Source organism: Saimiri boliviensis, chromosome 12 (assembly GCF_048565385.1).
Source record: "Saimiri boliviensis isolate mSaiBol1 chromosome 12, mSaiBol1.pri, whole genome shotgun sequence".
Taxonomy (NCBI): Eukaryota; Metazoa; Chordata; class Mammalia; order Primates; family Cebidae; genus Saimiri; species Saimiri boliviensis.
Genome location: NC_133460.1, coordinates 85583786 through 85595030, shown reverse-complemented (window position 1 = coordinate 85595030; position 11245 = coordinate 85583786). Strand labels below are relative to the sequence as shown.

General features: G+C 60.6%; 1 protein-coding gene across 5 annotated transcripts; it reads right to left on the bottom strand.

The window, feature by feature from the left end:
• Positions 1–7: 7 nt before the first annotated feature.
• Positions 8–10782, bottom strand: LZTS2 (leucine zipper tumor suppressor 2). 5 transcript variants are annotated; one of them, XM_003922286.4, is made up of 5 exons: positions 10611–10782; positions 4930–5379; positions 3683–4342; positions 2113–2370; positions 8–1344 (listed from the first exon to the last, which is right to left on the bottom strand). In XM_003922286.4, the coding sequence occupies exons 2-5, from the start codon at positions 5335–5337 to the stop codon at positions 661–663; spliced, it is 2010 nt and encodes a 669-aa protein (XP_003922335.1). In that variant the 5' UTR covers positions 5338–5379; positions 10611–10782; the 3' UTR covers positions 8–660. The 5 variants fall into 5 exon arrangements, with proteins under 5 accessions (XP_003922335.1, XP_010331468.1, XP_074238861.1 ...); XM_010333166.3 differs by lacking the exon at positions 10611–10782 and adding an exon at positions 8856–9307; XM_074382760.1 differs by lacking the exon at positions 10611–10782 and adding an exon at positions 8917–9307.
• Positions 10783–11245: the final 463 nt, after the last annotated feature.

The following is an 11245-nucleotide window of genomic DNA, read 5'->3' as shown; positions in this document are numbered from 1 at the left end:
ATTCACATTTTTTTTAAACAAAAACTTTTTAATTTTTTCTTTGGGTTTGTACAAGAAATTTACAGTGTGAAAAATACACAAGTGACAACGAGGCCATCAACCTAGGTGAGGGGAAAGGCTGCTTGGTCACAAACACAAACAAACAAGACATTTCTGAGTTCTTCCTTTGGTCTGACTTCAGCCCCCTCACTCCAGGAGGGAGGCTGCAGAGCTCGAACATGGGAACTGAGCCCAGGCCCGGCCCTGTCCCCCAGTGTGGGCAGGCACATCCGGAGCAGCTGGTGCCATCTGGCTTTCTCTGGCTTTAGGGTTGGGGGCAATGTGGAGAGGAGGGAATCCCTTCTTCCTAGCTCCCCTGGCTGGAGTGGGCTGGACGCGCCTGTTGGCAGTGGCACTGGCAGCAGTAGGGAGTGAAATGGGCAGAGTGACAGGAGCCTCTGGGTGACAGTGAACATGGGGACCCTCAAGTGGTCTGATCTTGCTCCTCCAAGTCACAGGGCCACCCCGAGTTCTTGGCAGAAGCCCAGAGGCCTGGATCCTAAGAGACAAGTGGCTCTGGGGCTCTCAGCCTTTGGGGTCCTCCATGGACCCCAGGGCCTGAGTAGACCTGCAGCTGTTGCCCTCTGGCAGAGCTCCCTACAGAACTGGGTGCCAAGGGCCCTAGATCTCCGTAGCAGTGATCTCCTCCAGGCAGATGCAGGGTGCCTGCTCGGCCAGGCCCAGGTCAGCAAGCTCCCGGGCCTCCAGCTCCAGGCTGAGCTGCTGCAGCTCCTGCTCTAGCTGCCGGTTGCGCCGGTACATCTGGATGTAGTTGTGCTGCAGCTGCTTCTGGTAGCGGATCACCTGCTCCTTCTCCGCCTGCCAGGCCAGCCGCTCCCCCTCAAAGCTGTCCCGCTGCTCCTCACCCCGCCGCCGCTCCCGCTGCAGCTCCACCCGCAACCGCTCTACCTGGGCCCGCAAGCTGCCCCCTACCCCGGCTGCTGCCCGCTGCACCTTGGCCTCATCACTCTCTGCCAGGAGGAACGGGTCAGCGGTGGCAGGTGGCACAGGGGGCTCCCGGAGTCCGGCCGCCTCAGCATCCAACTGCCCAGCTTTCTCCCGAAGCCGCTCAGCTTCTTGGCGGTGTCGCTGCAGCTCCTGGGAACAGGCTTCCAGCTCCAGCTCCCGAGCTCGGGCTGCCTCCTGTAGGCCCCGAGCACGGCCCTCACTGACCCGCAGCGTAGCTCGGGCCTCCCGCAGCGCCACCCGCAGGGCCACCAGCTCGCTGCCCTTCTGCACCAGCTCTGCCTGAGACTCCTTCAGCTGTTGCTTCAGCAGGGAGATCTCGCCTGATTTCTGGCACACCTGGGGGTGGGAGGCAGTGGGAAAGGATGGTGAGATGGGTTCTCCTGGGGGTGGGGGGACAGGCCCTGTGCATCATGCTGGGCATTCAGGAGAGGAGCTTCCATCTTTATCCCCATTTTACAGATGGAGACACTACGGCAAGTCTAGTGATATGGCCAAGGTCATACAGTTAATATGTAGCCTAAGTGGAAAGCAGACCTAGATCTTTTTGCTTCAAAGCTGGTGTCTTCAAAGCATCATGAGACACTGTGGAAGCAGCACCGAGCCCTGGGGACTGGGTGCCGGCAGGTGCTACAGGAGTGGGAGCAGCAGAGGGCAGTGTCCAGTGTCTACTTGAGAGGTACTACAGTTCCTTGGTTAAGAGCTCAGATGTTGGAGCCAGACTGCCTGGGTTCAGATTTTGGGCTTCAGTCTTTCTGGGCCTCAGTTTACTCTTCTTTAAAATGGGGAGACTAACAGTAGCCCCTCAGCGTTCTTAGGAGGATGAAACGATCTGCTCCATGTAACTAACATGCTTAGAATAGTGCCTCCACACCACAAGCACCATGTTCTTACTACTGGCTGGCTGGAAGCGGGGCTACGTGCCACCAGACCAGACCAACAAGGAGACCCCCTCCCAGAAGGGGGCAGAAGGGAACCTCATCTCACGGAGGTGAGGAAGGGGAGGCCCTCTGGGGGTGGCAGGCTGAGGGAGGGTGTGGCTGGGCCCCTTTTCCCAGGGTCTCTCCCCAGGTGACCCTGCTCCCTCCCGCTCCTGGTCTGACCCACCTCCCACTTGGTCTCCTCAAGCCTTGGCCCGAGCTCCCGCTGCTCCCGCTCCAAGGTGGCACAGCGCCGCTCCAGCTGTTCACGCTCCTGCAGCAGCTGTGCGAAGTCATCCTGCAATTGCCGCTTCTCCTGCTGCAGCTGGAACACCTGCAGTTGCAGCAGCTGTTGGGCCCGCTGTGCCCGCTGTGCCTGGGCCGCACAGTCCTCTCGAAGGGCCTCACGCTCTCGCTGCCAGTGCCGCTGCCGCTCCTCGTATGCCTGCAGGCGAGAAGACAGACCCGGCTCCTGGGCAGTTCTCCCAACTCCCCACTCACCGTCTGCTCTGGCGGCCCACTTCCGAGGGCTCAGGAAGGGTGGATTCCATTAAACAACAGTAATAATTGCAACAACAATACTAACTGCTTTTATGGTGATCACAGAAACAAAAACAAGAGCAGGCAGACCGGGGGTGGTGGCTCATGCCTGTTATCCCAGCACTTTGGGAAGCCGAGGTGGGTGGATCACTTGAGGCCAGGAGTTCAAGACCAGCCTAGGCAACACAGAGACACCCTGCCTCTACAAAGAACAAAAATTAGCCTGGTGTGGTGGCATGTGCCTGTAGTCTCAGCTACTTGGGAGGCTGGGGTGGGAGGATTACTTGAGCCCAGGAGGTTGAGGCTACAGGGAGCTGAGATCACGCCACTGCACTCTAGCCTGGGTGACAGAATGAGACCCTGTCTCACACACACAAAAAAGCAGTGGCTCACGCCTGTAATCCCAGCACTTTGGGAGGCCTAGGCGGGTGAATCACTTCAGGCCAGGAGTTCAAGACCAGCTTGGCCAACATGGTGGTAACCTGTCTCTACTAAAAATTAAATTTAATTTTAAAAAAGCAATCACCTATATACCACTTCCTAGGCACCAGGCATTAGTCTAAGCACTTTATACCTTTCACCTTATTTAATCCTCATAATAATCCTATGGAGCTAGAAATATCCCTATTATAGATGAAGAAATGGAGGCTGAGTAAAGTTAGGCAACTTGTTCCAGCCCAAAAGACAGTATTTAGCAGTGAAGATTTGAATCCCTGCGCTCTGACTCCTTTCCATCCACAGGTTTCTGTTGTGTTTTGTTTTGAAAGAGTCTTGCTCTGTCACCCCGGCTGGAGTGCAGTGGCGTGATCTCAGCTCACTGTAACCCCTCCTCCTAGGTTCAAGTGATCCACCTCAGCCTCCCAAGTAACTGGGACTACAGGTACATGCCACCACACCCAGCTAATTTTTGTATCTGTAGTAGAGATGGGGTTTCCCCTTGTTGCCCAGGCTGGTCTCAAACTCCCGAGCTTAAGCAATCCACCCGCCTTGGCCTCCCAAAGTCCTGGGATTACACATGTGAGCCACCATGCCTCACGGTGGAAGGGGGGTGGAGGGGCTACTCCACAAATTAAGCCAGATAACTGGTGGGGAGGGCAGGGGGCTCACAACCACAACTACCCAACCCCCTTCCCTGCCAAAATGGAAATGCCCCTTGCATTCCCAGGGACCTGGGATGTCCTGGCATGCCCCTTCCCCATCATTGCCTCTGACCACACCTGGCACAGGGTCGCCTCGTTCTCGTCCAGACCGTCCCGAAGCTGCCGAAACTCTGCCTCCCGGTCTCGGAGCTTTCCTTCCAGGACACAGTGCAGCAGGGCCTCGTCCGAAGGGGGTGGAGGAGGAGGTGGTGGTGAGCGCTCCCCACAGGAGCTGCTGTCAGGGGAGACCCGGGTACCACTGCCCAAAAGCCCCCCAGCCACACGGCCCCCCAGGGAGCCTGTGCTCTTGCTGGAGGAAGATCGGCCACTGTCTGAGTGGGAGGGCCCGGTAGGGGCCCCTCGGGCTGGCCCAGGCAGTGCCCCTCGCCCGGAGCCATGGGAAGGCAGGTGCCCGCCTGGGGAGCTGGTGGCTGGCTCGGCACCTCCAGTGCTGTAGGTGGGCAGGCTGGACAGTGAGTTTCGGCCAGAGTCGGACAGTGTCCCTGATGGGCAGCCACTGGCCCAGCCACTTAATGCCAGGGGTTTGTCAGCAGCAGAAGAGGAGGAGGAAGAAGAGGAGGAGGAGGCAGGGCCCCCAAACAGCTGCGTCAGGCTGCCCTGGCTCCCAGACAGCCCGGTGGCCCGAGGACCCATGAAGCTAGGCAGGGACGGAGCCCCTCGAGGTTTGGGCAGCACTGGCTTGAAGGCTGTTGGGCGGATCAGGATCTTCTCCATGTTCTGAAATGAGGTGCCATGTGACACTGGGAATAAGCTGCCCAATCTTGCCTTCACGACACTCCCTGCCCTCCCATCTAGGGTCCCTAATGCCATAACATCATAACAATTGCAAAGTCATAACAATTGCAAAGTCATAACAATTGCAGCCACTGGCGGAAAGCCTCCTGAGCGTCAGCTTTGTGTCAGGCAATTGAAAGGTTCATCCCCATTATCTCAGTATTATCACTATCCCCATATCACAGATGAGGAAATGGAGGCTCAGCAAGGTGAAAGGCCTTGCCCACAGTCAAATGTGTATCGGGTGCAGAAAAACCAGAATCTAAGCAACTAGCACTTACTGCACACATGCTACGTGCCAGGCACAATGCTATGCATTATTTGACCTTCATTTCAGTTACAGAAACTGAGGCTCAGGTTAAGTGACTTCCCTGAGGTCACACAGCCAGAATGAGAGAGAGCTGGGACTAGGACCCAGTCTGGTGAATCTGGATCCCACACTCTTTCCTCTATAAAAGCTTCTAAATTCCAGTTTCCCAAGGGCGAGCTCCCGATTCTACCCAGGCCCATAAGGAAGAGCCGGTCCTCACCTTCTCCAGCTTTCCAGAGACAGGGATGAGCTTTGGTGGTGGGCCACGGAGGTGGGCATTTCGTGCCCGCTGCTCCCGGGGATCCTCAACATCACTGCTTGGGCTGGGGGGTGACTCTGTCCGGAAGTCCTCATTGACGTAGGTGAAGCTGGTGACAGGGACAGCCTTCCTGGGGGGCACAGCTGGGCACAGAGGCTCCTGTGCTTCATAGCCACCCCGAAGCAAGCCATCCTGCTGGCGGAAGAAGGTGGGCCCAGGAGGGCCATGGTGGCGCGGAGGAGCTGGTCCCCCAGGGCAGGGCCGGCCTGAGATTAGGCTGCTCACACTGCCCATGGCTGGTGCTTGTGGGGCGGTGGCAGCTTCAGGAGCAGGCTCCAGTGGCACTGGCAGAGTCTGCACGATGGCCATGGTGGCAGAGGCTCAGGCCTGGCCAGTGGCCTTGCAGGTGACCTGTAAGCAGGGCAGTGGTGTCAGAGTCCCTCTACCTCGAGACCCCTCCTAACCCACCGATCTTGGCCAAATGCCCCCTTGACATCAGTGACAAGCCCTAATCCCCACCAAGACCCCCCTTTCAAGTGCTGCCATGAACCTCAGATCCCTCTGGGCCCCAGACCACACTGCCCAATGCAGGTCTGAACCGGGTTGAGGATTGAGTCCACTCAGCAGAGATGCTGAGAGGGATGGGAGGCTTGGGAGGCCTGGGTAATGATGCAGGGCCACTTGGCAACAAAGCCCCAGGCCCAGGCCCTATCCTGTATCCTCCCCAGAGGCCAGGACTCAGGTGAGGGAGGGGCCCTCTCTAGCAGCTCGAAGCACAGGTCTCTGGCCCTCTGAGCCAGGTGGCCTCATTACAGGGCAGTCTGGACAGAGGCACCTCAAGGTTGCAATCAGCACCTGAGATGGTAATTAGGGAACAAAGAGCCAAGGCCAGGCAGTGCCCTGCCTCCCCCTGCTGGGCCTCAGTTTCTCCCAGAGAGGCGGCTAAACTGCCTCTCTGTGGATCTGGCTAAATAAGAAACCCACGGCTCTTAGGGAGTCCACAGGTATCCTTCAGGGTCTCCTGCCTCCCACAGGTGGATGCAGGCGCATACCAGTTTCCATGACAACTCTTAGCCTCTGCACATCCAATCCGTCAGGCCTAAAGGAGCCTCCACAGGCTCTGCCCCACGGCCAACCTCTATGAAACCTTACAGCTTTAGAAGGTCTCCAGAGAAACCCTGAGGCGAGGACGGTGGATGCCCCGCCTTCACCTTTGGCGGCTGCTCCAAAGCCTCCCTTCCAGGGAGCCCAGGCAAGAGGGCTCCACCTCCCCAGGCCTTGCTCCTTCCAGGAAGCAGATGTGAGCCTCCGACCGGAACCCCCTCCCTACTCCCAGTCCCGAGGCCACCGATGACCAGGACGTAGGCATCTGCTGAAGTCATCATGCAGAGCGGGGCCAAGAAGTGGACAGAGAATTGCGTTGGGAGTAGGAGTGTGTGCATTTGGTTATTTGCTGTGTGACTACATGCACGGGAGCATGGAAATGAACACCATGTGTGTATATGAAAATGTGTGTGAAAATATGAGCGAGTCTATGCATGTTTGATGTTATCAGTATATTCACATACATGAGTTCCTGTGTGAATTCACATGTGTATATCTAACCAAAGTACATGGGTAAGGAGTCATTATTAGAAAGCCTGTGAAAGTTATAAATGTGAATCTAACAAGTGAATTTGTGGTGTGTGGATGAGATGGTGCCTGGACAGATTCGTCAGTATATGAGTTTCTGTGTGAGTGCCTAAGTGTTTGAGTGTGTGACTAGAAAGGTGAGTGCACCAGGGTGTGCAGGTGAGCCTGTAAATGTGGGCAGGCAGGTACCAGAGTAGTGGGAGCCTGGGTGGCTTCAGGACCGGTTGGTGGGGGGAGCCTCTTTCCTTCCCTCTCTGGCGCGTGGGGAGAGGTGGGACATTATCTAACTCCTTTGCCTGATCTGTTCCCCTTCTTTCTCGAATGCGTTCCATTAAATCCACCGCCCTCCTTCCCACCCAAGTCAAAAGACACTGCGAACCAGGAAGAGGTGTTCAGGCTGGGGCAGGAGTTGTGGGGAGCTCTGGGAGGGGTGAGCCAGGCACAGGGAGCAATCACAGGCCCCTATGCAGGGCTGGGGCTCAGTACACCCCACCCATCCCAGCCCCGAGAAGAGCAGATAGAGAACCCTTTCCCCTCCCCTCCCCTCTCTGGGTCCACTCCAGGGTATGGAGAGAACAGTGGGGAAGGGGAATACTGGCACCTCTGCTGTATTTCCCCACTTCAGCGAGCAGGGAGAAAGTGAAAACTGAAGGAAGGAGACAGACTCAGAGAAAGACAGGGAGCCAAAAAGAGACAAAGACTCGGAGAGGCCCGAGGGTCAGGCCGACAAGGAGAAAGCCAGGCAGACCCAGTGAGCCAGGGCCCCCCAACCCCATGGAGCTGAGGGCCCCTACGTCCAAAGTGCCACAGAGCTGGGCCCTGAGAGCCACACAAACAGGGAGCCAGAGCCAGGAGTCTGGAAAGCCAGGCCCAGCCGGCCCGGCTCCCGCTCTTGGAGCCCGAGAGAGAGAAGGAGGGGCAAGTGGAGGCTCCATTTTGAGAAATGCGTTTGTGGCTGTGGGAGATGGGAACCCCTCATTCTCCCCAGCACTCCCTAAGCAATCACTGTGGCCCGGGAGCATCCCCCTTTAAGCGGGCTGTGGGGAGCGGAGGGCTGGAGCTCGTCCAGGGCCGGCGAGGGGTCCGAAGAGTTGGCGGAAAGTCTCCCTCCCACCCAAACTCCAAGGACCAGTCCAGCGGGGTCAAGTCTGCGATCACGAGTTCCCGCTCCGCGGCCGGAAGCCAGGAGCCCCCGACCCATTCTCCAGAGGCCAGCCCCGCTTCCAAAAAGTGGGGGCGGCTGGGCAACGCCGTCTCCCCGCTGAACTCCACCGCGCAGAAGTTGGGGGCGCCCCAGGCCGCCTCCCATCCCCGACCCCCCCCTCACCTCCGCCGCGCTGCTCCATGCTCAGCCCCGGGCCGCCCCCAGCGCTCCACAGGCGCGCCGCCCGGCTCCGGCCTCGGCCCCGGCCCGCGCGCCGCCACTCTGAGCGGCCCGGCCCGGCCCCGCCTCCGCCTCCAGGGCGCCCCCCGGCCCAGGCCAGCCCCCGCCCGGTGCCAGTGGGCGGCGCTGCGCGGGGGAGGGTCCGAGGGCCGTCCCCGCCCCGGGCCGTGGACACGCTCCGGCGCCCGCGTCACGCGAGTCCGCCGGGGCGCACGTAGGGGCTGCTCGGCGGCAATCGGGAGCCCTCCTTCCGACGCCCTGTGACTGCGTGTCCGGGGGCTTGGCTCCGCTCGGCGCGGCGGCGGCGGTCACCCTCCGCCCCAGCCCGGGCCCCGGGGCCGGCGGCAGCTGGTCATTGTTCCAGCACAAAGAGCCCCGCCGAGGCGGCGGCGGCCGCCCCTCCCCCTCCGCTTCTCCAGGCGAAAATTCCCTGACACGCTCTCAGCCTCAGAGTCCCAAGCAGGAGGCCGAGGGCCGGCCGCCCCCCACTCTCTGGTCCCGGGACCCCGCGCCCTAGCGTGAGACGGTGGCCGAGGCTCGGTCCGCGCCTGCCCCACCCGCGGCGGGTTGCAGGCGGCAACCTGGGCTTCGCGGAGGCGGCGCCACCTGGCGGCCGACTCGGAGAACACACCCAGCCGCCCCCGACCACGCTGGCCCTGTCCCACTCCCCGGCACGGTGCCCTTTCCCCCGCGAACCCAGGCCGGCCTCCCCTTGGGATCACTTGTTAAAATGAGAGGTCATTTCTCGGAGAGGAGCGGCCCTGGCTCCCCAACAATCACTGGGGCGAGCCGGTCCCAGCCGATAGCCCAAACCTACACCAGCCTCACGGCAAACGACATTCCACTTTCTCAGGGTCGCAGATATTCTCACCTTCTCGCGCACAACACAGTCTCCCTAACACCCACACGACCTTTCCCATAGGCAGCCTCACCACGCAGCCACAAGCAGCCTCAGCTGTCACGTGGGACTGCGTTCCTTCTTTCCATAATCTTCCAGTCCATCTCACACACAGACACGGTGTCACAGGCCTGATGTGGATAGGCTTCCACGATTCGCAGTCCTTCGCACCCAGGCACAGTCTCAAATGCACTTAGTCTCCTGGCCATCTTTCACACATTGACAGCCTCTGTTCACATTCACTCACACGGACAACTTCTTACACACACGCCGTGCTTCACAAATATCCGATAGCACAGCCTTTCCCCTAAGGTCTCGGTGACCCGGTCAGGTCAGTTGATGCCTGCATCCCTGGGCAAAGACGGCCTTTCTCCCCTAACGACTCCCTCCCCCGCAGGGCTAAGGCCTGCCAGAGCTCGTCCGGGCCCCAGGAAGGAGCATCCCCCCCTTCCAGGCCACAGCCCTGGCCGGCTCTCAGCTCTATTTTTAGCTCTAGGGACAGGGTTGTTTTTCTTTCTTTTTCCCTGGAAAGGGAAACACAGCCCAGCCACCCTCAGACTCACCCCAGACCCTCAGCCTCACAAGAACAGACTGAGCCCCTCTCCCCAGCAAAGCCCCCTCCTCTGGCCTTGCCCTGATCCCTGCCTCCTGGGGCACCGAGAGCCTCCTCCTCTTTCTGGCAGCCTGCCTAGCTCAGGCGGCAGCTGGGCTCAGCGTGTGTGTAGGGGTGGGGGGTGGGGCGGGGAAAAGGCATCAAGCTACTGCCCACTCCCTCATTCCCTAGGGGGAGGAGCTCGCCCTCCTTTTGCTAGGGGGGTAGGCCCACTCCGGTATTGAGGGGGCGTTTACACTCATGAATTTTCTCCAGGGAGGAGACTTGGAATCCCACAAGGAGTGGAGGTGAGGGTAAGAAGGGGACCCTCAGGCGCTCAGACAGCTGCTCTCTGGGCTGGGGGTAATAGGCGGGGGCAGCTGTCCACTGCCATCAAGGGCCTGTCTCCGAAACTTTCCGGGATGTAGACACCAAGAATGTGCTGGGAAGAAGGACGTCCAGGAGCCCGAGTAACCCCAGCCCTGCCCAGCACCCCGGCCCTCCTGCTCCGCCCCGGCTCCAGGGGGCGCTGTGCTCCGGTGCCGGGGAGAGGGTTTATCCCGGCTCCAGGCGGAGAATGGAACGCCGTCCGGCCTGGGACCAAGCAACGCGCCCCGGCCTGGGGTTGGGGTCCCCGCCCCGTGGTGGCGTTGGGGGCACCGGCCACTGATCTGCGGGACGATCACGTGCCCGGCGCCTGTTTACGTCTTGGTCTTCACCTGCGGGCGGCCAGGAAGCAGGAACCTCTGGGTGCGTCCCACCCGGCCCGCCCCCGTCAGCGGTCACGGGGCTGCCCCTTTCCCCCACCCAATACGCGACCGCAGAGTGCCCTGCCCGCTGGGGGTACGCGCGCGCCTGCTGGCGCTGTCCCTGGGAGTGCAAGGGTAGCCAACTGGACGCGTCCTTTCCGAGTGCATGTCTGTTCGCGTGTCCCAAGTGCGGGCGTGGGTCTGTGCACGCGTGTGTGGGGACCCGTTGGCATGCGTTTCCGTGTCGCTTCCCTGTTCGGACTCTTCCCCTGCGCCCGACCCCCCTCCTCATCCCCACCCCCAGCTTCTCCAGAAGCGGAAAGTTTGCTCTGGAGCGGGGATGTGCGGGAGGCAGGAGTTACTGCACCTCCGCCGCCCACCACTCACCAAGCGCCACCTGCGCCCCGGCTACAGCTCCGGCGCCGCTCCTGCTCCAACGCGCCCGCCTCCTCGCGCCAATGCCGGCTCCCTAGCCCGCTCCGAACTCTGGGCTCCGGTCTCCGGGCTCCCGGCTCCCGGCTCCGGGCGCCCGCCTGGCCGGACCTGGTGGAGCAGAGCGGGGCGGGGCAGGGCGGCTCAGGCCGCGCCCCCCACCCGGGGAGGGGAGTGGTCTGCCCCGCACCCCACCAACAGCCGACCCAGTGCCCAGCCCAACAGTGGCTAGACGGTGGCCGAGGATGCCTCTCTGGCCTCTGACTTCACAGCTTGCCGGACTTGGTTTTCCACCTGGGGAAAGGGGCGAGCATCACGTGACCGAGAATTCTGCTACCTGGCTGCCTTAACTAAGCTGCCTATAGAGCCTGACTCTTGCACTCTCCCTGCTCGGATGGGAGCCCAACCAGCCCACTCTGGGCCCAATCCCCAAGTACAGGGAAAACCCCTGGGAAGAAGACTTTAGTTTCACCAGAGCAGCTCCCACCTACCCCCACCATGCACACACCTCACTTGGGCCCGCCCAAGCAGAACCAGCATAGCCCCCTCCCTGGAGTAGGTGTCTGCCCAGGTGAGCAGGCCTGCCGGTT

Bases quoted from the DNA above. Each gene is read 5' to 3' on its own strand.
- LZTS2 (XM_003922286.4), bottom strand. From the start codon at position 5,337: ATGGCCATCGTGCAGACTCTGCCAGTGCCACTGGAGCCTGCTCCTGAA. The intron at 2,371-3,682 runs GTGTGGTCAGAG...TCTCGCCTGCAG, and splicing joins ACGAGGCGACCCTGTGCCAG to GCATACGAGGAGCGGCAGCG. The intron at 1,345-2,112 runs GTGGGTCAGACC...TCCCACCCCCAG, and splicing joins TTGAGGAGACCAAGTGGGAG to GTGTGCCAGAAATCAGGCGA.